The sequence below is a fragment of the Pipra filicauda genome, unplaced genomic scaffold (assembly GCF_003945595.2).
Source record: "Pipra filicauda isolate LSUMZ 115617 unplaced genomic scaffold, ASM394559v2 scaffold20_size4479445_pilon, whole genome shotgun sequence".
Taxonomy (NCBI): domain Eukaryota; kingdom Metazoa; phylum Chordata; class Aves; order Passeriformes; family Pipridae; genus Pipra; species Pipra filicauda.
This window is the reverse complement of record NW_024104321.1, coordinates 2,783,227-2,810,265: the sequence shown is the minus strand read 5'-3', so window position 1 is coordinate 2,810,265 and position 27,039 is coordinate 2,783,227. Positions and strand designations below refer to the sequence as shown.

At 39.3% G+C, this 27,039-nt stretch overlaps 1 protein-coding gene across 3 annotated transcripts in view; it reads left to right on the top strand.

The window, feature by feature from the left end:
- Positions 1-1,220: 1,220 nt before the first annotated feature.
- The window catches only part of WWP1 (WW domain containing E3 ubiquitin protein ligase 1), a 56,964-nt gene continuing 31,145 nt past the window's right edge, over positions 1,221-27,039 (top strand). For 2 of the 3 annotated variants that reach the window (XM_027736487.2, XM_027736490.2), the window contains exons 1-3: positions 1,221-1,301; positions 19,765-19,855; positions 25,004-25,142. In XM_027736487.2, coding sequence (XP_027592288.1) covers positions 19,786-19,855; positions 25,004-25,142 — 209 coding nt within the window. In that variant the 5' untranslated portion in view covers positions 1,221-1,301; positions 19,765-19,785. Of the gene's footprint in view, positions 1,302-19,764; positions 19,856-25,003; positions 25,143-27,039 lie in introns of those variants that run through there. The other variant, XM_027736491.2, reaches the window with a different exon arrangement.

Below are 27,039 nucleotides of genomic sequence, written 5' to 3'. Positions count from 1 at the left end.
AAGTTGCTCCAGGGTCTCATACTATAAGCTTTTGTTCCTTTCAATTAACAGTGGTGCTGGACTTTCTGTGACAACCACTCAAAGGCCTTGTTTATGCCCGAAAGTTCACGCTATCACTGCCTACACAGCAGTACGGTGGTACGGTACGAAGCCAAAGTTCATTAATCTTCAGTGTAAGGCACAGCTTCAGCCTCACATGTTTGTGCATATAAGTACTTCTAGGTTTGCAAATCCGCAGGGAATGCCTCAGCTTCCTGTAAGGGGAAAGCCGTCCCCGTGCTCGGCTGCCGGAGGTGCCGTGGGGCGGGCGGTGTCTCGCCCGGCAGCGGGGCAGCCGGGCGGCCTCTCCGCCACCGTCGAGAGCTGCGAGAGCTGCCTCTCCCCCGCCTACATCCGCCCGCCCGAGAACGGGAAAGGGTAAGTTACTTAGGGAGGGAAGAGAGGTCCGGCGGCGGAGGACGGGGACCAGCCGGAGGGAACCCGCTGCCAGCCGGACAGTGGCTCCTGTCACGGCGACGGCTGAGCCTCCCACAGGAGCCCGCCCTGCCTGCGCGGCCAGGGAGGGAGGGCGGGAGGCGGGTGGAGGAGACACCCCCCGCCTTTATCGCTCGCACAGCACCGGGGTGTGCTGGTTCTCGTGGCCGCCGCCGCAGAGGAGCCTTCTCGGGGGGCAGCGACTACCGGGAACCCTCCTTATCCTGCCCCAGCAGCTCTGCCCCGCGCACGGCGCCCCGGCGCTGCAGCCCGACCCCGCCTCCCCCGAGGTCGATTCCGTGCTCTCCGTTCTTCTCCCCGCCGCGGCGCCCGACTTGGTTCAGCCCGGGGCAGGCGCTAGGAATAAGCCCTGTCCCCTTTGAAGAGCCTCGGTTCAGGCTCGCCTCCTCCCTCCCACCGCCGCTGCGCACTGCTCGGTGCCGACTGGGCCCTCCCGCCCGGGCGGCGGCGGCTCCAGCTCCAGCTCCACAAGTTCCTGCTGCCCGTGCCCGGGGCGCGCGCACGAGGCTGGCTCGGCCGTCGGGGGCGCCCGGCGGGAGCGGCGGGAGCAGCAGCAGGAGCGGCGGGAGCAGCAGCAGCAGCAGCAGAAGCAGGAGCAGCACCAGGAGGGGCGGCGGCGGGAGGAGGGCTGTTATGCAGGAGCCGCCGATGCCGCTGTGAGATGGCATCATTCTGCGCGGTGGCGGCGGCGGAGCGCGGCGCGGAGGGGTGAGGAGCCGCCGCGGCGGCGAGGAGGCGACGGAGAAGAAGAAAGAGGTGGGAGGAAGGAGAAGGAGGCGGCAGCAGCTGTGAGGCTGCGAGCCACGGTAAGAGAACAAAACCGGCTGTGCCGCAGCCGGTTCGGCTTGCGGTCTGGCCCGGCAGAAACGCGACTGCCGCTCTCGTCGCTCTTCGCCGCCGTTCGGACGTGGGGGAGCGGGGGCGGCAGGGGCAGGGGGTTGGGCGCTGGACGGGTGCGAGCTGCCCCCTGTCACCGAGGGGCGGGGAGGAGGGGAATGGGCGTGGGGGCTAAAATGGCGAAGGGAGCTCTACTGAGGTCTCGGTCTCTCTTTTCCGGCAGTGCAACTCGTCGCACCCCTCGGGCGCTGCTGGCGGGGGGCGGCGGCGGCTGTTGCTTCTCCCCTCCCGATGCCCCATATGGTGCCCGGAGGATTGTTGTGTTTCCCTGCCGTCTCCCACCCTGGCTCGAGTCTGGACAGGGCTCAGGGCCTCTGGGCCCGCACCTGGCGATGGGAGGGAGGGTCGGGGCTATGTTGAGTCTGTGGAGGTGTGGGGCGGGGGGAGAGAGAGGGAGAGTGTCGCCGGTGTCCGGTGTCAGGCGAATAACCTTGTTTATTCCTGTCTACGGCCTTTGCGAGGGTGACTGAGGACTGAGTCCTGACCTGTGTCAACGCTGAGTGGATTGCGAGAGGCTTTAGTGGCCGGGAGTCAGTGAGGCAGTTCCACGGCCGGCCCCCGCTTGCTTATCTGCCGGGTGAAAACAGGAGAAGGATATTGTTACGTTTCGGTTCACCTTCCCTTGGTGAAGCCGGGCAGGGAGGAGGTGAAGAGCCGTTTCCCCTCTCCAGTGCACTGCTGTCACTCCTCACGGTGCCAAAGTGTGCCTCGGCTCAGAGGCAGAGGGCACGGTGGGGCGCGAAGTGGCTTCGGGCACCGCTCAGATTATAGGTATCTGCTTGTCTCTCGGGGCCCTCATGATGTGTGTTTGGCTGAGCAGACTGTGAATTCAAGATCTCAAAAGACCTGTTTGTGTCATTTATCTTTGTTTACGTTGTTGCAAAATGTTACAACTCAATCCAACTGTTTATTTACTTGATTTTATTTGTAGTTGTCTTATTTTTGGAATGATACCAATTCTCATCCCAGTTTAACTAGGAGCTCTGCTTCCAGATCTGTAAATGTTTAAACTATATATCAAAGAAAGAAAAGGACTTAACACCACCTCATCATTTTAATGGGAGCTCTTTGATGTTTGGGTGAAACAGTAAAAAGAGGTATTTATATTTCAGTTGTATTTTCACAGGGCACCTGTGTCATATAATAAGTCATCAGGATATTGTGCATTGAAAAAAACTCAGGTTATGCAAGTCTTATAATACTAACTTACTAGGTGATGCAGTCACCCACTGCAGGTAACTGGGTTATATAGGATCATACATGTGAAAGACGGTATGGCCTTCATGAGTCTCCCCTTCAAACTGGTGTTCTGTTTTAATCCCTTTGTGATATAGAAACAAACTGATTATTGTTGTCTGTGATAATGCTTTACTAACTTGGACTGGTTGTTTATTTTTTTTTAAGTGTTGTGTGCTGCCTTATGTGAGTCTGTGTTGGTCAAGGTATAAACTGAATTATTGTTTCTTGTTGATTTTAATACTAATAAAGATTAAAGAAATTTCGCAGAGAGAAAACATCTGCAGGGGTTTTCATCATTCTGAAAAAAATCTTAGGGCTGCAGAAGCACAGTTTACCTGGACTCTTGATAAAGATGCTTTCAAATGGGGCAACTAGAAATACTTTCAGTTGATGTTGCTTGTGAAACTGTGGGTTTAGAACTCCTTTTTTGCCTTTTCAATATGTATTTTGAGCTGTATTTTAAAGTGCTTCTAGGTTCACCAACTTAATACTGTCAGTAGACTTTCTCCAGTGATACTGTAGAATAATTCCCTTAAACTCACTATTTTACTTGAAAACTTAGGAGTAGTTTTACATACCTGGGACTGATTTAATCTCTCGACATGGGACATTTAATTACCAAAAGAATTTGGATTATTTTTTTGAAGAATAGTTTACATTTGTTACTAAACATCAATGAAAAAAACATTTTAAGTCAGCCAGTATGTTTTTATTTAAGTGTTGGCACTAAAGTTAAATAATCACCTGTCTTCAAGTGCTTCTTAAATCACAGGAATACTGATTGAGTTCAGAGCCAACCCCTTTTCCCGAGTCTGTGGAACCCTTGGAAGAAGGTGATATGTTTGCTAGTTTTATTGCTTTTCTTTTTTCCTTCTTATCTTTCCATATGAAGTTGGAAATTTTGATAAGTTGGAATTTTTACCCACTTCTCTGTTGTTTCTCATAAAACAATGTGTGTGGAAAGACATTTCTCCTGGGTCTTGGACACAAAGAAGAATCAGAGGTAAGGATCTATGACAGGAAGTTGGTATTGCATTCAGTTTACTCATGTTCAGTATTCCAATGCCATTAAAATAGTAGATTTGAAAACTAAGGTGCCATAATCAAAAAATTATGGCCTAAGCCATGTTTATTAATTGGAAATAACTACTCTTTATGCACTTACAGGAAACAGTCATTGTTAGCTTATAAAAACCCCAAAACCTAAATCTCCCCCCCAAAAAAAAACCCAAGTTCATTTCAGAATTTATAGATAATGAAGTGTGAAGGCATAGTGAGGTAATGGATGGAATAATAAACAAAAATAAGTCCTAGCTGCAAGCTGTGCTTAAGTGATTCTTGTAAGTTACTCTTTTTTCATAAAGACTGCAGAAAAGGAGTAAAGCTACTGATAAAAATGTCATATCTTTTAAGTTGGGTTAGTACTGCACGTAATTGCTCCTGCACAGGATAACATTCACCTGCAATTGCATAGCAACCCAAAATCAGAAAAGCTGTTCCAGTGTGCGTTCCTGTATGAAAGTGTGTCAACTGGGGCAGGCTCCCCAGTTTCCATGGTAGTGTCGTATTAACCAAGATCTTGTCATTTTTGCTGTCCTTATGAAACTTGTAAACCAGAACTGCTGAACTCTTCCTTTGAATTCTGAGCTAAGCGATGCTTAGTGACATTCCTTCATATTGCTTTGGTCTGTGTCCAAATGCAGAGGGTAGGAGCTGATTACATCTGGGTCCTTCTTTAAAAGTTTGTTGTCATTGCATCAGTAGCCCATTTCTCTGTGTAGGTGTTTGTTCAGATTTATCATAATCTGCTGACGTTTTCCTGTGGTGACAAAGTGCCCATAGGTAAGGGAAGTATCACCTCTGTTTTCTCGAAGGAACTTAAGAGGTTTCTCAAGAGAGAAACCTCTTCTTCCCCATCAGCAGGAGTTGGGAGTGTCTAGAAGAGGCATTCCAAAGGCTTGTAGAAAAGAACAGGTCCTAGAGTGGTGCACCTGCTTATTTTCTTTCCCTTGTAGAACAGTGACATTGCATGGTTTTTGCTAAAATTTACTACAATACTTTTTAAGAGGGAGTAAGAAGGAGTTTTTGTTTTTAATTGCTTTCTGTAAGTGAAAAGTTCTGATTCCTTCTGCTTGGGATATGCGTTTGCTGTGTTTGAGGACCTGCTAGTTTAACCAGAAGCAGACTTAAGTTTAGCTCTGTTTTGCAAATGTGGTGTTGCTTTACAGAGGAACACTGGAGATTCCAGAGAAATGATCACCTGTCAGAGTGGCTATAATATGTCAGAATTGTTTACAGGGTGCTAGATTTTTTTACTTTAAATTTCTTAGCATTGCAGGGAAAGTATGTCAGGGAAACCTTTAGGTTTCTGTTATATGTAGGACTTAATAACTATTACACATATAGCATGAAGCAATTAATCATTGCAGGTTTACATGACTGTGTTGCTCTAGCAGCATATGTATGGCAAAGAAACAATTTTTTTTTAATTCCCTCTTCCCTTAGTCAATGTTTAGGTTTGTGTAAATTCTTAATATAATATAATGTACAGTTTGATAATTCAGTATTGCCCCAAAAAAAGGCATTAAAATCCTGTTAAATGAGAATATGGCTTTGGATTTAACTTTTGAATTCTGCTGATTTTGAAAAATCAACTGAAATTAGCTGTGCTGCTTGTGTTACTATGTAAGGGCTTTTGACTAAAATAAAGTCTTCAATAAAAATTGGAGTGAAGCATGTATTTAACAAAGCAGATTAAATTCTTGGGCTTTTATTAATCACCCTTTTCTTTTTGTTGGAATATGTTAGAGATGCTTATGTTCTGCTTTAAGTGGCTAGGACCTGAGCATACTTAAATGTAACCAGTTCAAAACCTGAAGACTTCTTAACATCAGTGAGGATGTTAACTTGGAGTGATGTAACTAGTACAGCCAATAGTCTTTTCTTTTGCGATGAAATTCAGCCTCTGATGTCTAATACATGAAATTTTTCATTGGCCCAAATCACTTTGGAATATTTTTTTTTCAAATATAATCATCTGTTTATGAAAACACAGTAGAACAGTCTCTTGATTTGTCTTATGTGTAAATGGCTTTGGGAATTTAAATGCGTGTTAGTAACTGACCTCGTCAAGTAGTTCAAATGGCACAAAATTATTCCCATGTACTTTTATCCCATTAGGATTTTAGACTTTTTTGGCAGAAAATCATTGTGGAGATGGAAGAAAGCAATATAAAAATCAATGAGAAGTGGAAGTCACATTTTGAAGATAAACAGCAAAATAATTCTGATTTATGAATTTAAGGATCTTTGCCTTGTAGCCTGAAGTGGGCAGAGGAGAGCTCTTGTCTGTGCTACTGTGAGCATAGACAGAAGTATACAGAGGATATTCTGTGCACATTTCTAGTTACTGGGGCTTCTAACCCAGATTTTTTGCTATAAGCTTCTAAATGGAGCAGGAGATTAGCAGGAGAGGCCTTTAAAAAAAGAAACAACTAAAAAAGTTTTATCTGCTCCTCATATGTGTGGGTGAAAGATATGAGAGACTTTGGATTGTATGTGCATTTCAAGGTAGCCAACGATTTCCCAGTATAGATCAAACCAAAGGAGCTGTCGTTTCACAAAAGGGTAAAGTAAAAAAGGAAAGATAAAGTTGATAATCGGTAAAATTGCATAATATTCTTGGACATTAGAACTGAAAAAAATAACACATGTTCAGTTTTGAAACACAGTGCTCTGCTAGTTCTTGAGAAATTCAGTAAGTTTTTTTTTTGTTGTTTGTAGGGACGAACTAAAACTGCTGAACAGATTATGATACATTAGTCTTAAAAGATGACCTTGTTTTTACTAACTAGTATACCAAAATTAGCTTTCTTGTATTTCTTAGCATCTGCAATGACATAAGAGTATCTGTTTGTAACAATCAAAAAGCAAAATAAAATATATATGAGGAAAGCTCAATAGAAGATGAAGAGTAATATGATTGCCAAACTTCCCTTTTCCCCTCGGGTTAGAAGCGTGGAAGCTGCTTTTTCTTAAATTTCAGTTCCCTTTATTCCTCCATTCTTGGCATAATTTATTTCCACTTCCAGCTAACTTCTTACAGAGTTATCTTTTTTAAAAATGATCGCTGTCTTACTGTAGTAGCTGGAAAGATTTTGGGCTTTAAAAAAAAAAGAAGAGGAAAAAAAGAAATGTGTTTTGACTTGTGGATGTCAATTATAAGGACAGGAAAAATTCAGTTAGTATTAAAAATCTGATGGAAGACTGATATCAGTGTGTTATTTCAAAATAAAATAAAGTAAATCCCTGGTCGAATGTCTTGTGAGAGGTTGTTGACAAAATGTGTTGTCATGGGATGGTGAGTTAAACTGTATTGTTAAAGGAATTGCTATGCAGAAGAAAACTAGTTGGAATCTTAGTTTGTAATATGACAAATGTCTGCTGCTAATGAACTGGCAAAATCTGTAGATAGTGAAATTATTTATTGAGTAATGGAAGCTGAACCTTCCGATGGAAATGACAGTGAGTAGTTTAATATTTGGTGGTAGTTACATTTTTTTCTGTTAACTTAGGAGACAAGGTGTGTTGGAAGGAGTAGCTACAACCATTGTTCAAAATGAGGTGTAAATAGTTATGAATTGTTTTCTGAAAATGCACCATCAGGAATGGAATAAAAAGCTGAATATTGGAATGTGTTCAGAATATAACATATACTAGCTTGCATGTTATTTTTATATTACTTACACAAGCATATTTGAAAATGTTCCTATTCTATGGCAAATGGTTCTGGGGATCTCCCAGCTTTAGCTCTTTGGACTATTTGGTTTCTTTGTTGTTTGTATTCCATTTGTGATTCGGAAAAAATAACTAATTGAGGAGAAAACTATAAGAATAGTACTGCTCCTGTGCAAAATGAAAAATATTGTTAATTTTTAGCATTAAGAAAAAATGAAGGAAGAGAGGCCTCTAGCAGAGGCCCACAGAACCTTGAAAAGAATATGTATGAAGTTCTGCCTGTGCTTTTAACCCTGTGTCATAAAACTAAGCAAGGAAACGTTAGAGCACACTTTGAAAAATTGAGGAAAGTAGTCTATCAAGAAGTAATTATTACACAATTCAATTGGGATTGGCTGATGTATGATTCAAAAGAAGGAGTAGATTGTTATACAGACAAGGAGAAAATCCATTGCTAAGTAATAGGGATTTTAATAAAAAAGATCATACAGATTGTACTTCAGAGAATAAACTTTTTATGTGTAAGTTAGTCTAGACTGCCCACTAAAGCCTTTCTTTGTTAGTTTTTTTTTAATGGTTTTATATATATATATACACACACATCCATATATATATATTTTGTAATATAACTGTGAGGGACAGCTTGCTTTCAGAGTTGATTGCTGTTCTTGTCTGCTTTGTATAAATCTATTATGCTGGTTGCTTCAGTTTCAAAACTTTAAAGGCCATAAGAAATTAAAATTAGATTAAATAAATCTGTATTAGCCGAGACATATACTTTGGGCTTATTTTCCTGCATATTTGAAAATTTTGTGTTTCAATCTCTCTCTGTTAATAATGGCCAGTCTTCGCGAGCGAAGATTTGGGAAAGGTCATTAACCCTTCCAGCCTGCGCAGTGGATAGAGGAGAAGTAAAAACATTTTTCCAGATGTTTATTGACACCTCACGGCTTAAAAAGTGGTGGTTTCAAAGGTTGATGTAGAAGATGTAGAAATAGAATGAAGAATAAAACAGGCAACATCATCTATATCCACAGTGCATTCCTAGCTTGAATGAATGCTTTGTGCATTTTTTAATCTCTGCCATGTTCTGCCCTGTCTCAAAAGCTCTAAAGTATAACTGGAGAAGGTACAAAAAAGGACAGCAAGGATGACAGATTCATATGGAAGAAGACTTGGATAATGACTAAGGGTTTTTAGTACTCTTCAGGCTGAAAGACCTGTATGTTGACCGTATCATGCAACTGTATGTTTTTTGGGTAAAGGACCCTGGAGGTGCTTTTCTGTTGCTTGTGTTTCCTCTATCTCTAATATCTACCCTCAAAAGTTCCTTGAAAATCAACATGAATAAGGGAATAATTTTGAAAACTGACATCCTTCAGTGGGGAGTTGGATGGTCTTTTCTGTGCACTTTTTGTGTTCACCTGGTTTCTAGTCAGCGTTGCTTTCAAGAATAAACTGTTAATAATTTCCAGTTATATAACTTAGACTTCAACTTTTCACTAGAAAGGATACTGACCCTTGTGAGATTATGTTTTCTTATAATCCACTGTTTCTTTTGTAATGTGTTAAACTTAATATGCAATGTATTACTTTGGTCCAGTATTGGCCCTTGAGAAATCAAGCTTTGGATTTTTCTGGTAAGACTTGTGTTTTATTAATTTTCATGTTCTCAGCTTGTCATTTTTATATAGTTAATTTTGGAATCAGATAAACTCAAATTAGAATTGCATTAGAAAATAATAAGCAGAAGCAGGCAACTCTGTTTTAAGAAGTGAGTATTTAACCGCCGGGAGTCTTAGTAAGGATCAAGTTGAATTTTCTAGAACTGTAGAGACTGAAGGGCTATTTTTGAAAAAATAAGTGAAAGTGCTTGGGTGAGTGCTCTCAGGTAGTAATTGGTAAGCTTAGTGCAGTCTGTGATTGGAAGTAGGACAGACATGTTTTAGTGGTTTAACACTGCTGAGATTGACAGCTGGAAAGAGCCTTGCATAGCACTTTTAAAAAATCAAATATTCAGAGAAAAGAGAGTGAGAACATGCAGTGAATTCTACTTATACCTCTCTGAGCTATTTTTTGAGATAAAGTTACTGGTGAGAGGTGGATCACATCAAATGTCTTACTGACAAAAAGTGTGCAAAGACCCTTTCTTCCACTTTATTTCATAACACTGAGTAGGTTTCTCTTCCCCTCTTTGAATTGTTGTCTCTTACTGACTTACCAAAACAATGGGGAGGCTGGGAGACTATTTTGTAGGGCAGTATTAATGTATTTCCCATTATTGGTATTCCTTAGTCATGGTTTCTTCATATCCCCATAAAAACAAGGGGAAGGAGAACTGTAACACTAACAGCAGCGCTCTTGGTTAACATCTTTGATGTTGTTTTATGTTTGCTAATTTTGCTGTGGCTGTGGTAGAGATGTGCTCACACTAGTCGAGGCTGTTGTAACTAATAAGGTGGTGGTGACAGGCACGAATTCCTGTGAGTGGATTTTATAAGCTATCTGGGCACTCTTGGTATGTGCTCAGGCTGCCTGCCTGTTCTGAAGCTCACACTTCTCCATTTTCGATTTTGTTATAATATGTTACCTATAGAGTTGAATTTAATATGGAGCTACTATATGTAACTAGGGTAAAATTTTCTGTTTACTGTGTAGGTACACTAAAATCTGCCCATATTTTAACAATCTATCTTAATACATTTACTTTACCTTTCTCTTGATGCAAGTCTGATGAACAGTAATTTATACCAAGCATTAGGATTGCCCATAACAGAAGACAACTCAGAGAGGCTGAAGACTCGTGTAATTAGCATATTATATATTTCTGCAGATATGAGGACTATTCAGCTAGATATTAGAATTAAGGAGAAAAGATTCTTCCCTGATTTCTTGACATGTGTATTGGACTGTTGGCCTTTAACTACCATTGTTCTGCTCCAGAATTGTTTACGCCATTTGTTTCACTGTGTGTGTGATCTTATCTGTAATACACAGAGGAGGCATTAGGATATTTTTCATTATTTGATATTGTGGTAGGACCTAGGATCATCATTGTGATTAAAATTCACAAGCAAAATGTACCCTAAATATTTTGCTCTAAGTTATTCTGTGAGCAGTGGAACTAGGTTCCATTCAGATTTTTCTTAATCATTACAATTCTCTTCTTCATCTGCTGTTCTAGACCTTTCTTACTTGTAGTAAAAAAGTGACTGTGCACCACTCCAGCTCAGACTGATTCAGAGCGGTCTGTGGTGATTGTGTAGCCTTTGAGTGAGGGGCTTAGGTAGCTTGAGCTCACGATGCAGCCCTTTGCTCAGCAAGCACGTGAAATTGTGTCTCTTTCCTCTGCTGCACTACTGAGCTTTGTGAAACTCATGGGAACTTCGTGTATCAGAGGATATTACTTCTCAGTTTATTTTAACTGAGTCTGGTGGTGAACAAATTCACTTAGAGGGATGGAGATGAAAGGAAGAGGGGGAAGAGGCAGGTGGACAATATGAGTCATGCATGTGACATTTGCTTGGGAAAAAAAAGGCTAAAAAGGTACTTGCTAGTCCAAGTATAAGGCAGAACAGAACGGGCAGATGTGTGCAATGCAATCATAGTCTGACATTTGTTTGGATCTCTTGCATAACACCTCAAAGTACATTTTTTTGTAAACCTCGGTAATGGTACTATATTTTTTCTTAGACCTTACTATAAGGATAGCAATATCTTGTAGATAATGCGTGGATCAATACTGGAGCATTTGTAGCAATGGTCAGTGAATGCATATGAAAAATACAGAAAATGAAATAGTTTTGTATGTAGCTTGGTTTCCATATCAATGTGAGTAGACAAAGATTTATTTCCTGAGGTGGAGGGATGGAAAATGCATGTAGATTGGCTCAAGAAGGATAAATATAGAAATGTTTATATCAGACCTTGTGTGAAGAATATTAGAATTTGACCAAAGGAGGAGTAGAGGGCATGACTTATGAGGAGCAGCTGAGTGTATTTGGTTTGTTCAACTTAGAGGAGACCGAGAGGTGACTTCATTGCTGCCTACAACTTCCTCATGAGGGGGAGCAGGTACAGAGGTTTTGATCTTCTTCTAGTGTCCAGTGATAGAAGGTGAGGTTGGTTAATAAGAAAAAGTTCTTCACTGAATCATAGAATGGTTTATGTTGGAAAGGACCTCAAAAGGGTGGTCAAGCACTGGAACAAGTTCCCCAGGGAAGTGGTCATGGCCCCAAGCTGTCAGAATAGAATAGTGTAAAACATTTCAATTGGAAGGGACTTACAATAATCATTTTGTCCAACTGCCGGAGCAGTTCAGGGCTGACCACAAGTTAAAGCATGTTTTTAAGGACATTGTCAAAATGCCTCTTAACCACTGACAGGCTTGGGGCATCGACCACCTCTCTAGGAAACCTGTTACAGTGTTTGACCATCTTCTCAGTAAAGAAATACTTCCTAATGTTAAGCCTGAACCTCCCCTGCTGCAATGCTGACCCATTCCTATATGTCCTATCACTGAATACCCTGAGAAGAAATTAGCACCTCCCTCCCCAATTTCCAGCCAGCAAACTTGCTAATGGTACATTCAACTCCAGCATCCAGATCATTGATAAAAATGTTGAACAGGACTGCCCTGGAACTGAGCCTTGAGAAACACCACTGAAACAGGTCACCAGCCAGATGTAGTCCCATTCAGTACAACCCTTTGACTTTGAGCTCTGCCGTTCAGACAGTACTTCACCCAGCATACCATGAACCTCATTCCACAGCTGGACACCTTGTCTGGAAGGATGCTGTTAGGGACAGTGTGAAAAGCCATGCTAAAATCCAAAGAACTGCATCAGCCACCTTCCCTTTATTGATGAGGTGGGAGGCCTTATCATAGAAGGATGTAAAATTAAACAGGACTGTTTCATGATCACTGCGGCCAGGACAGCCACCAGCCATCACATTCCTCATGAGTCCTTCTGTATTCACAAATAGCCAGTCCAGGAGGACATCTTTGCTAGTTGGATCACTGAGTACTTGTGGCAAAAAGTTATCACCTACAGAGTGCAAGAATTTCAAGACTTGCTCATCACAGTGGTGTAGTGCTTCCAGTCGATATTAGCTGAAATAAGGACAAGGGCTACAAATCCAGGGGTTTCCTCTAATTGTCTGGAGAATAATTCATCAATGATTATATTCTCCACCTTGCCTGCCCTGCCTATTCCTCCTGAACAACCTGTATCCTGTCATCCCAGCACTCCAGCTGTGGGATTCGTTCCACCAAGTCTCACTAATACCAATGATATCATAACCCTCGGAACTGACCAATGTTTCCAGTTCAGTGTTCAGACACATTGCTTAACTTTTAAGTAGTCCTGTGTGGAGTCAGGAGTTGGATGACGTGATCCTCGTGGGTCTCTTCCACCTCAGGATGTTCTGTGATTTAAGAAGAGTAACAGTTTGCTTTCCATGTAATTTCTCTGCAGGTTTGCTGTAGGGTTGCTAACTTGGAACGTAGTAACAAAATATTTGCAATGTATCGGGGATGTTGCAATATCTCTGGAGAAGCTGTTAGTTAACTGTCAGGAAGAGCTAATGTCTTGCCTTATTGTCAGGGCCTTATAAACCTTGCAGAAGGAGAGTGCTTAAGCTGAAATTCTACTAATGTCGAAGCAGATCCTAAGGAAGACACTACTATATCTATACCCACAAGTACGTGCTATGGGCTTTGTGAAAAGATGGGAAATTAAATGCTTCTGTATCCCTGACTGTTTTGGCTGGTCCGAAGATTCACTCTCAAAAGTGAATGAAAATGGAAAGTATGAGGACATTCTCATAGCTTTCTTCTCCTTTGTTTTGTTGGAGTACTAATTAACAATTTTGGGGTCCTTTTCCAGTCCTCTCAGCGTCAAGTAATTCTGTGTTTGTTTTTTGTTTGGTTTTTTTTTTTTTTTTGGTTTTTTTTTTTTTTTTTTTTTTTTTTTTTTTTTTTTTTGGTGACGGGAGTGTTTGTAAACTATTCCTAGGTAAACAGTTGAAGATGGTCTTGGTAGTACTTTTGAGCTTTAACAGGAAGAAGCAAGACATTCTGCTGACAGAAAATGATCTGGGGGTCCTGACGGGCATGAAGTTGAACATGCTGCAGAAGTGTACCCATGGGGGCGGTGATGACAAATGGTGTCCTGGGCTGCATTAGACAAAGAATTGCCATCAGGTTGAAGGAGGTGATCCTTCCCCTTTATTCAGCATTAGTGAGGCCACACCTGGATCTCTGTGCAAAAGAGACATGGACAGGATGGATAGAGTTTAATGAAGGGCTATCAAGAGGATTAAGGCACTGGAGCACCTCTCCTTTGACTCAAAAAGAAGTTTCCAGTATTCATTATTAGCATAGATGTGTCCCACAGTTACAAGTGTTTTGAACAGTACATATTACTCTCCTTTAAAGTTTTCCAGATCTTTTTGCTTCCATATGTAATATTTATGAGTCTCATGGAATACCATTGGTTTTGTTGTTTTTTTTTTTTAACATACATATATATATATATATATATATATATATATAAAACTCATCAGTAACTAAGGAATTGGAGAAACTATTAGTAAAAATTAAGTACTAAAGGGGTCTGGAGGAATCTTATAATCTTGAAAGCTAACTATTCTATTAAATAGTTTCAAGTTGTTATTTTTTAATTTTAATAAATTAACTATCCCAGAATTTGTTAAGGTGGAGACCTGCATTTCAGTCTATCAGTATTTGTCTGAGTTAAGTTTAGCAGTGGGTACCACAGAAAATAATTTGTTACTCAGTTTTTTTGTAGACTTTCTTGCAAATTAGATCAAGAAAGTACAAGTATTTTTCTTTAGACATAAAAACTGGCCATGAAAACTTCTCAATACTCCAAATGAATATCTTCACTTCACTTGGTGTAGTTGCCATGTAGTTGTCTTCATCAAGAGAAGACAACTTCTTTGCTTGAAATTTTGTTTATTTTTGGCCATGCAGGAATAGTTTCCTCTGGATCATAAAGACAGGAGGTTGCTAATCCTTAAAGCTTCTACATTTTCAGTAATTGAAAAATCTCTAGTAGAACTTCTAAAAATCTTTTTCAGCTTAAAGGTTTTACTTCTAAAAAGGTAAGGTGGTAGTCCCATCCTTGTGCAAGTCTGTCAGTCCTTCTGCTATGTGACTTCTTTACTGTCCCTGCTTAGTTTCATACACTGTATACTTGCTCTCTCTGCAGCAGCCTTGCCCCCCAGAAACCTGAGACATATGGAAACATTTATGTCAACACCATTTACTTCCAGTCTTTATTAATTTTAGACTGCTCTTTCATTGACTCTGTTCTCCCAGCAGAGCTTTTTGTGTCCTGTCCTTTTCTTGAATAGTCAGTACTAGTACCTTACACAATGTCATTAATACTGTTTTTATCACCACTGCAGTCCACGTGATAAATAGAGTTGTTGTCCCATGTCCCACCTCACCTCTGCCCCCTGCTATGTCTGCATCAGTAATTTTCCTATCAAAGTTTGAGGGGATAAATTTTGGATTATGCTTCTCTTCTTTGTGCAGCAGTGTTTGTCATATGTCTGACCAGCCTTTAGGAAGTAATAGGTGTCCAAAACTCTAGATAAGATAGTTCATCTTGTACCATCTAACTTGGCCAACTTTCTGAAGGCTTTGTTTACCTGGAGTAAAAATGTGTTTGACTGCAAGTGAGTGTGACCCAGTGTATAAGAAGGAATCTTGAAGGAAAATGACAAATATTTTCATGTGAGCAGGCTGTCTCCCAGGAGAACCAGCCTGCATCTGAGCTGGTTAGGCAATAGTTTAAATTTAAATTAGGCAATAATTTAGGTTAACAATTTAAAAATGTCAGTAGCTGAGTTTGGATAGTTACTGGTGAAAATAACTGATGACTGAAGGCTAAATAATTTTTTTTTTGACATATCCTTGGCAAAGAAGTTTCTAGGAAAAACAATTGATGAGTTTTCTTTTGACTCAGAGAAAATTTAGTGTTTACTTTCCTCTTAATTCCTCACCAGTTCTTGATTCCTAATCAGTTAAGCAAGGATGAGTGGACTGCAGCTTTGGAATCTTTGGTACATGATGAAAACAGAATTAGTCAGTTCAACTAATTTAGTCTGTTCAGCAAAGCCCTTTTGAATAGAAACCACAACATAAAACTTTCTTCGTGTATTGTTGATAAAAAAGTCTGTTTATTTTGAAAAGTTTAAATGCTTTTTTTTGAACTTCCATATATTTTACTTTGTAGTGTTTGACAGACATGTCAGTATTTTATTACAACATAAAGGAAGTGTGAAACTGTAATCGTTGCTGTGTAAACGCACCTGGGTGTACCATATTGGCAAGAATATAAAATAGACTTCTATTAGAGAAGGATGTTCCATTTACGGGGCAGAACAGATCAGGGAACTGTTGATGGGATGCATCATGTAGTTGTAAACAATCATGTAGTTATAAACAGCCCTTCAGCCAACCCTTAAGCCTAACTTTGTTTTATCTCCATCAGCTGTCCATTGTAATAATTGCTAATTGGTCATTTTTTTCTTCAAGGGAAAAGATGCAAAGCTAAATGTAGTGAATTCTCACTTCCCTGTTATCAGAAAATTAGCAAACATGTTTGCCAAATGCAGTTAGCAGCAAGCAGAGCAAGAAACTCAGGTTAGGGCAGGTGGTATGCCTGGTAGATAAATCAGCACATGAAACCTGAAGTCTCAGGAGATTATGCAATAAACTGTCTACCTGAGGACTTTGACACACTTTATTTATTTAGTTAGTTATTTCATTATGCATTTATTTTGCTTTGTGCATGCTTGGAATAGAGTTAAAAAACTCAGAACAACACAAAACCCAACCAACCAAACAAATAAAACAAAAAAAACCCCATTAGATCTATGCAGGTTGAACAGTTGCAGGAAAAAAACCACCAGTAAAAATAATCATAATTTGTCAGTTAAAAAAGTATACCTAAACTCATTTTTTAATGTACGTTTAGAACTAGATATTGGTTTCTAGTGAAGAATTTGAGTTTACTTGCCTCAGAATTGATTGCATATGTTGCTCTTATGATGTCTTCCATGTCAGTGGCCTCCAAAGTCATATGCACAAGACCAGCCAGCCAGATGTGGGAAGAAAATCTAGGATTCATATTTTATCTGAAAAATAAGAAAGAAAGCTTTTAGTACACATATTTACACTGGCACCCTCGCTTGGTCTGTATGTCACGTAGTCCTGTGTCACATTTGGTACATGAGGTGTCCTGAAGGCAGATTTAGTATTATGCAGTATGGTGAGGTAGCAGTAGCACCTTCATTTCTTCATTCACTTCCAGTGTATTGTAATGGATACAGTTCACTTGTGACCAGTTAGGCGGATTTATGGATTATATTATTTAGTTTTTACCAAACAAACCCTAACAAAATAGGCAAGCAGCTTAAAAAAAAATCCTGCAAAGAGACCATGGATTGTAGATAATACTAATAATGTGAATACTAAGAACATGTCAGAGCTGATGCTTCTACTCCTGGTACGAGCTCTTGGTCGTTTGGCAATTAGATCTGACAAGAAGTCGGCCAAAAAATTTTGTTCATTAAGAAGGGTATTTCAAATACGGATTTACATCCACTACTATAAATGATGAACCTCACCCTAAGAGAACATTGTATCTTGAGATATCAGCTAATGATAGCATGAAACCATCACAATTAGCAAGGCATTTAAAAACTAAGCACCCAGAACATGAAGACAGACGTCTACAATTTTTTTCAGCAACGCTAGTCATTACTCAATCCAGTCAATACTCAATCCAAGACTTTACAAGATTTCACTAAACTTAATGATAGATATATAGAAAACTCTTTTGAGATTTTTCAGTAGCAGAAGACATAGAAGCCACATAGTGATGGGAATACACTTGGTCTTCCTGCCACAGTAAAAATGTCTGAAATAATACATGGAAAACAATGTGGTGGCAAACTAAAATGCATTCCTTTGTCAGCAGATACTATTGGAAGATGTCTGGAAAACATTGCCAAAGTTTTGAAGAAACAAGTTAGAAAAAATTGCACAGTGGGAGAAGCTTGCTGTACTGACAGCTGGATGAAAGTATAGATGTTTGGTTTGTAATGTGGCTCAGTTTAACGTAGTTGCTAAATTCTGTGTCCATAATGAAATTCACAAAGAACTAAGTCCCTAGGGAAAGATGTACCAAACAAGATATATTCTTAGCAGTGAATTCTAAACACTATCTTCTTCAGTAGCAGCATTTTTTTTTAAAATGAAAAAACTGTACAAATGTAACCACAGATGGAGTGGCTGATTTTACTGAACTGAAAAAGGTTCTGGGGTAAGGTTTACAAGGTGAGCACCACATATAGAATTTATTTACTGCATCATGAATAGGTAAGCAAGAAGGAAGTTGGAGCCATAAGTGTATAAAATGCTTCAGGATGTCATAATTGTGGTTCATTGTATGAAAACAAGGCCTTTAAATAGTAGAATCTTTACAATAATCTGTAATGACATGGGGAATGACCAGGAAAATCTTTTGTACCATGCAGAAGTTTGCTGGTTATCATGGCAAAGTGCTTAGAAGAGCTGCAAAACGTATTAGTTATTATGTTTTTATTATTAATTATTATGATTAATTATGTGTTTTATTTCACAAAAAGACAAGTGTTACAAATTGACCTGTTCAGTGATAACAGGTGACTGTCAGCAGTATGCTGACTAACAGTTATTTTAAAAAAAATAAAGAAAATAAAGACCCTTAAGACACCTTCCCTTGAAAGTGAAGGTGACATTTTAACAATGAGCAAGAAAATGACTGCTTTTTGAAATAAGCTGATATTATGGAGAGAGCATTTTGAAAATAGATGTTTGGAAATGTTTACACCACTGTGGGATTTTTTTGTTGCCAGAAAAGATGCATATCATCTGTAAAACCTCCCATATTTGTACACTTAAACTTGGAAGCAGTTTAAAAGTTTAAACTTTTAAACTTTTACCGGCTTAAAAGTTCTCTTAGTTAAGGGTTTCAGAATCTGAAAATTTGTTAAAAATATAGAAATGCAACACCTTCCACTGGCCAAACTTCAAGAAAAAATCTTGTATAATTAGTGGATGGGAATGAAAAATGAGTGTCATGATTTAGAAAGTGTAGCCAGTGATGCACTTTCATTTAGATGCTCATATATTTATAAATTGTTTTTTCCGACTATGACAGCCAATAAACTGAATTTAAAACTAGACATTCAAATCACTGTATTATAAAGTGTTAAGTCAACTTTTTAAAAAATGCTGAAGCATATTCAATCAGATGACTCTCACAAAAAAACCCTCCTTTTTTTTAGCAATAGCATAAAGGTTTTGTGTACCATTATATATTGTTTAAAAATACTGTTTATTTTATCTTTATCTCGTCTGTTTTTATATATACAGAATGTTTTAGTACAGTAGTATATATATATGTAATTTATAAATAAATACACACATATTGGAAGTACATACTCAAAATATTTTTACTTATAGAAGTGCATGATGAAAAAGGTTTAGTGACAACTGTTCCCATATTATTATTATTGAAACCAATCAGTGTACACAAAAATAAATATCTGGAAGTTCATACAGATCATGAAAAGTGTATTTTTCCTCGTGAAAAAATAGTTGTCTGATAGAAACAGAATATTTTACTTCTGGATGCGTGTCAGGTGTAGTAATTTAGGAGGACAGGAGTGATGCTGTTTGCATGTGCTTCAAATGCACCAAGAGATGCACCAGCTGGGATTTGAGACACACTGTTTTAGTCACTGAGTGGAGTAGTCCTCGTAAAGGGCTTATTGTCTCAATAGAGGAGGGAAGTGATTTGTGGGTGGATAACAGTGGTGTAGAAAGCTGATGGCAAATCTAGGGATAGAATGCAAATGTTTGTCGTCTGAATCACTTGTGTTACTGCTTGAGTGTATTGTTCTGGCGACAGCTTGATTTTCAAGCATGTAAATGTTTCAGACATTTTGTTCATTTGAAGTTGTGAGTGCTTTGCTCATCTGAAATCAGACCATAAGAGTATCTTCTAGAGAGAGGAATATTGATATATCATAGCTGAATTTCTTTTCTTGCCTTACACAGTTGTTCTAAACTATGTAAATGTATGTATATGTTCCTGAAGTAACATACACATCCACAGAGATGTAACATGGGACAAATTTCCAAAGTAATTGCTTTTTTTAACTGCTGTTATGAAATAATGTGTTCTGCCATACATAAAAAAACATTTGGTAACTTGTGATTGGTTGAACATTTTATTTACTAGCTGTAGCTAACATGCAAAGATAAGTACTTTTTAATAAGCTACCTGTTTGCTTTTTTTTTTTTCTTTCTAGGCTAAAGCCTAAACCTCTGACATGGCCACAGCCTCACCAAGATCTGATACAAGTAACACCCATAATGGAAGATTACAGATGCAAGTAACAGGCAAGTAGTGATTTTTACAGGAAAACACATGTATTCTAAAAAAGCAATCTTGGAAATGGATATAAAAATGAACTACTATAGTTAATATTTTAATTAATAATGTGAATGTTACAGTTAAAAATGTGACTATAAGACGTAGATGATTAGAAGATAGAGATTATACAGTGACTTGGATGATAGGGTTTAATTTCTCTTAAAAATAAAAAACATAAGATATTCAGTACAACAGTAGGGACAATTGCAAGGAAATTTGCTTGGGATCAAATAATTAGTAACACATATTCTGAAGAGGGAACACATATTACTGAAATTCTACAAAAGAGATTGGCAATTGTAGTGAACCCCAAGCTGGAAATGGGTCTAATGTTGTAAGTGAAGGTGGAGAAGAACTGGAGAAGATCACAAAATTTTCTAGCCCTGCAGAAGATTAAGGTCTTTCATTACATGTCAGGTAAATGTTTGTTGAAAATAATATTGCTATATAACATCCTTAGGGCAGCAAGTTAGATTACACAGACAAGTGGAATAATTTAGGTTGGAAGGGGCCCTTGGTGATTTCCTAGTCCATTTTTCTGCTGAAGGCAGGATACCTTTGAAGTTGAATCAGGTTGCTCCTGGTATTGTCCAGTTGAATGTTCAGTATCTCAAAGGCTATAGATTGCCAACTTTCCTGAGTATGAACCACATCGCTGTGAAAATGTTTTTCCTTCTATCCAGTTGGAATTTACTATGTTGTCTCTTGTGACTGTTCAGTTTTGTTGCTTTTGCTGTGCTGGTTCTCATAGTTTGAGGCAAAATTCAGCCATCTGCTGGAAGGTAAACACAATAGGCTACAAACAATCCTGGAAATTTCTGATTGTGATGGTAACACTTTTTCCATAGATGTTGAACAGGCCAAGTAGATTATTTGCTTTGCTGGTCATGGATAAGAAGTGGTCAGTGATGTGAGAATCGGTTTCAGTCTTAGCTGCTCTTTTTGTGGGATGGCGGAGCAGAACTGTGACTTGTTTGTGGTCTGAATATAAGCAACATGCATCTAGATAAACAGATTTTATAGCTAATTATCGCAGTGTTACAGCAGTTAAAAGTGAAAATGTTACCAGCAAATAGTTAAGATACTATGCATAAATACATCTGCCATGAATATATGTGTATGTATGTATGTATATAAGTATTCTGTTGGTAACTAACTTGAACTTTCCAGGGATTTTGAGAAATCTGGGAACTCTGAAGTAAGAATGGATGCATATATTAAGGCTATCCTGAACAAAATTTGGACAAAACTTGAATAAGATACCACGTCTTAATGAAAGCTGCATCTCAAGAAAGATGCATAATGCTGGGTGATCCAAAGATGGCTAGGTTATCTGAGAAAAAGTATGTTGTTGGAGAGTCCCCCAAAATGAATATTTTATGAAATTAGATAAGACAGGAACCTTAAAACTGACTAACCTTATGTAAGGATCACATAATAATGTGATGAGTCATCAAAACTGGCAAAAACTAACAGCAGAGTGGAGCCACCTGTAGATTGAAAATACATATATATAAATATATATATATATAATAACGAACTGACTTTCACAAATGACCCCTAACTTCAGATATGTGTATACAGAAATGATAATTTTGTGTGCTGTGCTGAACTGCTCCTTACGTAAATAGTCTTGTATTTTTCTGGCACTGAGGCTTCTCTTGACTTCAAGCGATGTGGTTCAAAGATCAAACGGGAATAAGGCTGTACAACATTTAGGATTAGTTTTCTGAAGGTTTAGTTTTCTAACCAGTCCTTATTGCAAGATCACAGGAATGCCAGTGGCAGCACAGAGAAAGGAGTGGGAGACAAGGAATTTACGACTGTAGTATTGCTGACTGACACTGTATGTTTATGTTTAGTTTTGTTTATGCTGCTGTAGAATCTAGACTTGTATTTCAAAAACTATACCTAAAACACTTTTATAAAGGCAGCAAGTAACATAAACTCATTTTGCAGACAATTCATATGGAGTGGTGGCTTGTTTGAGTTCGAATAGATACATCAGGTTGCAGGCATGCTCTGCCATCAGTATTTGTTCAAATATGCTTGGTGAGATATCCTGTCTTGTTAGTTCTTTTTGAAGTCTTACTAGTATTATTACTTATTCATAATTTTTAAGGGATGTCCTAACCAAAAAATGATAATTGTCTCCTTCTATGTTTAACAACTCAAAGCTTATTTAAAACATAACCAGATACAAGGGGGGAAAATTAAAAGGAAGTTTGAATATGATGAATAAATACCTGTGTTTTAATAAATGTATTTGCTTTTAGAAAGCAAATTATGGACAAAAAATGTGGAAGAAGTAGAGGTTGTCAAAGCTTAAAAATACATCATGATTTCAGATGAAATAATATGATCCGTGTATGGAATTATGTTTTTAGTTTTCTACATTTAAGCTTTCATCTTTATCAAGCCAGCAGTTCCCTTTTATGAACCATGATGCATTACTTAGACTAGATTTTTCAAATGTGAGGGAGTTAAGTTTGCACCTTTTAATTGAAATTAAATAAAAGTCTGTGGCTAATGCCATTATAATCTTGGATGGTTGCATCCCACTAACTTTTAAGTAACTAACGTGTATGTCTCAGGATACTGTAATCCAGAAATTCCATTAACAAATTTACAGATGACACCAAGTTAGGGGGGAGTGTTGATCTGCTGGAAGGCAGGAGGGCTCCTCAGAGGGACCTGGACAAGCTGGAGAGTTGGGCTGATTCCAACGGGATGAGGTTCAACAAGGCCAAGTGCCGGGTCCTCCACTTTGGCCACAACAACCTCCTGCAGTGCTACAGGCTGGGGACAGTGTGGCTGGAGAGCAGCCAGGCAGAAAGGGACCTGGGAGTTTGGATTTACAGGAAGCTGAACATGAGCCAGCAGTGTGTGCCCAGGTGGCCAAGAAGGCCAATGGCATCCTGGCCTGTATCAGGAACAATGTGGCAGCAGGAGCAGGGAAGTGATTCTTCCCCTGTACTCGGCGCTGAGTGTGAGGCCACACCTGGAGTACTGTGCCCAGTTCTGGGCCCCTCAGTTCAGGAAGGATATTGAGGTGTTGGAGCAGGTCCAGAGAAGAGCAACGAGGGTGGTGAAGGGACTGGAGCACAAGTCCTATGAGGAGAGGCTGAGGGAGCTGGGGTTGTTTACCCTGGAGAAGAGGAGGCTCTGGGAAGACCTCATTACTCTCTGCAACTACCTGAAAGGAGGTTGTAGCCAGGTGGGCATAGGTCTCTTCTCCCAGACAACCAGCAGTAGGACAAGAGGGCATGATCTTAAGCTGTGCCAGAAGAGGTTTAGGTTGGATATTAGGAAAAAATTTTTTACGGAGAGAGTAATCAGACTCTAATTGGAATGGGCTGCTCAGGGAGGTGGTGGATTCTCTGTCTGTGGAGTTTTTTAAGATGAGACTGGATGTGGCACTTAGTGCCATGATCTACTAACCACGGCGGTGTTGGATCAAGAATTGGACTTGATGATCTCAGAGGTCTTTTCCAACCTGGTCAATTCTATGATTCTATGATACATGTCTCCCTTTCAGATAGTTTGCTAAACTTCTGTTGTTTTTGGTTTAACCTCAGCCAGCCCCGTGAAGCCACTTGCTCACTTGCCTGCCAGTGGGATCAAGAATAGAATCAGAAGGGTAAAAGCCAGAGAACTTGTGGGTTGAGATAACGAGTCTAATAGGGAAGGCAAAAGCCATCCACACAAGCAAAGCAAAACAAGGAATTAATTCACTGCTTCCCATGGGCAGGCATTTGCTCAGCCATCTCCAGGACAGCAGGGCCCCATCACATGTAACAGTTACTTGGGATGACAAAGAGCATCACTCCAAACTTCCCCTCTTTCCTCCTTCTTATATACTGAACATGATGTCCAATGGTATAGAATATCCCTTTGGCCAGTCAGGACCACCTGTCCTGGCTGTGTCTCCTCCCAGCCTTCCATGCACTCCCAACTTCCTTGCCAGCACAGCAGTACAAAAAGCAGAAAGGGCCTTGTCTCTGTGCAAGCGCTGCTTAGCAATAACAAAAACATCTCTATATTATCAACCCTGTGTTCAGCACAAATCCAGAACACAGCCCCATACCAGGCACTGTGAAGAAAATTAACTCTACCCCAGCCAAAATCAGCACACACATATCATTGAATTAGCAAGTACTGTATAGAAAACCAATAGGGAAGGATTATTTCTGAGTGTCTAAAAATACTCAGTCTTGCTTTAGTTTGCAAGTGGTGGGAACAAGAATCACACTGAAATATGGGAGGAGTTAGAGAGAAGGCATAGTCAGCAGATAGGTACATCTGTGAGTCCATTGTTGTGGTATTCTGAAGATGACATCTGCCTGAAATAGAATTTAAAATGTTGGCGGTTAAGTTGCTGTTGTTCTTACAGTGACTTCCTCAGCTGGGCAAGGAAGTGGGAGAACAGATTTATGTTCAGGAGCACAGAGCAACTCACCAGTGATTTGGAGGTGAAAAATAGTTTCTTTGATCGAGTGCTATTTCTTAGTTGATGAATATTTGGCTGAAACTTTTATGTTCATCTGCAAAGCTGTTTAAATAAGGGAAATCTGAGCTGATTTCTTACTTTTAACAAACTGTGTAAAACCACAGGTTAACCACATGGATAATACAGGCAAGGAAATGAGGCTCTATATACAGGGTTTGGTATACGGGGACATTTTGAAATAGGCGTGAACTGCATACGCTTTCATAACAACATATAACTAAAAAAAAAAGGTCTGCTAATCTCTCAGATGCATCATAAGATGTATCTGAGGTATTTTTCATTTAAGGTAAGAATGGGAAGAACAGTAAGAAAATAACCCACATTATTTTCAGTGTTTATCCCTAAAATAATTGTGCTGCCTCTCCAACCAATCCTGCCAGTATGTGGTGAAAAGAGTATGTGACACTTGGTTTCCACTATCTGACAAAGTGGCTTTTGAAAACAAAAGCTACCATTTTTGCATTATCTTCTCTCTATTCAGCAGAAGTAGAGAGGGTGAGAAATAACATTGCCATGCAATGCATTTCCTACAATGTGTAGGCAGTACGTTATCTGTTTTTCAGTAACAGTGTGCTGTTATAGATAAAGCAATGTGTTTTATTAGTTTCTAGTGCCAAACTGAAACGGAAAAAGAATTGGTTTGGAACAACTTTCTACACGGAATTAACTGCAGATGGAGAAATTAAGAAAACAGCAAAATCAAGTAGTTCTTCAAATCCCAAATGGGATGAGCAGCTGACAGTGTAAGTAGATTTTTTGGTTGTTTAATACCATTTATTAGACAGATGTTGCAGGCAAATATTTACTAAACTTGGATGCCTACATAGTTTGCTCTGGCTGTTGATGTCTAAATGCAGACATAAGATGATATTTGTCTCAAATGAATTTTTTTCCTCAATTCTTACAATGTTTTGAGAATATTTTTTGTACAGAGAGTATTACTTGCATACAGTTGCTGTACAGGCTTTAGTCTTGATATTTGTTAGCGCTGTGTTAGCACAACTTGCTAGAAAGAGTTACTAATTTAACCATGTAATTCTCAACTTGAAAGGGAAAAGAATCCCAGCTGGGTAAGTAGTAGTTATGAGGAAGTTAATTTCTTCCTCTGATGAGGAAGAAATATTAAGGGATATGCACTGAAAAACAGTTTACTGCAAAGTGACCTTGCAACTTTTCCTGATAGTTGACCTTTTTAATCTTCTTATGGTTTAGTTTGGTTTAACTGTGCTAGGGCTGTAGATATACCTAAATATGACACCGTGAAAAACTGGCAATCTTGCACTGTGCAATTGGCTAGAATGCTTTATTATAGAAGCAAGATTGTACTGGTTCAGACTTGGGTCTAGAAACAGGATAGCTACTATCAAGTGGCATTGAGCCTGGGCCGGTACGTATCACAGCACGTGAAGTGTCTATGTGCCAGCTTTGTTAGTAGTACAAGCCATGCTAGATTCTCATAACTAACAGTGCTAGAGAGGGAGGAGTGGTACAATCTACCGAACTTTGGGAAACTCCTTGCTTGGGAACACTTACTTATTTACTCCAGACCTGAGCTGAAGCAAGTAGGGTATTCATGTGCTGCATTTCTCAGTATATCAGGTTTAGTGAACTTATTAGCCCTTTGCGGTATTGCAAAAAAGAATAATACAGTACTGGACCTGACGATGATTTCCAGGAGTTATTACTAGAACAAGTACCGAGCTACCAGTATATTCACAGCAACCAGAGTTTTGCTTGAGGAAGCAGGTTTGATTTGCAGGATCTGGTGATCTGATAGAAGTGAGGTAATTTGTGATGCATAATACAACCAAGCAGACTTATTCCATCATCAGTATTACTTACTTAGGATCTTACCCTTATATGTATGTTTAAGGTATTCTGGCCACCTCTTCCTCTGGCTAGTGGAATGGTATTGTTGCTTCAGTTGCCCAGTCTGTTTGAGGATAAGTGAACTTAGCAAATTCTCCTCAATTCTGGGGGTCAGCAGTATATTTTCTCTGTGTAGGTGTTGTTTTTTTTTTTTTCTTTTCTTTGTTGAGCTGGTCTTGTAGTAAGATTTCCATTAGAGGGAGGCCTGTTCAAAACGCAAAAATATATTTGCTCATCTGTTTCAGCAAAAATGATCCACATTGTCCAACATGTTCAAGTGAATGTAGAGTTAGTCTTGTTGTTGGGAGGGTGGGGGTTGTTCTTATTGTTTTCATCAATACTGATATAACTTTCTGTATATATTAGATCAATACTGATGGATGTGCAGCCTTTGACTTTTTGCAGTAAAGTACTTCTACTCCCATTTTTCACAGCCCAGAGCACCCTTGCAGTACTAGACCCTGTACTGCAAAACTACTCTTCAGGACCTAGCATAGATTCCCATTTTCCTTCTTGAGCAGGGGAGAGATCAATGCCAAAGGTTATCATAATACTACTGTAATTGGGTCCTTTACCTCTCTGCTTCCCTCCAGTTTTTACTTTAGCTTCATCATTTGATTTTTCCCCTCTGATTTCTGTGAGTATGCCTTATGGTTTCATATATATTTGTGGATTCATAAAAGATGTTTTAAAAATACTTTCATGGCAAACTGACACCCATTAAGAGGGTTCTTCATGCTTGCAAGTAGCTGTTTGGTTCTTTTTTCCTTT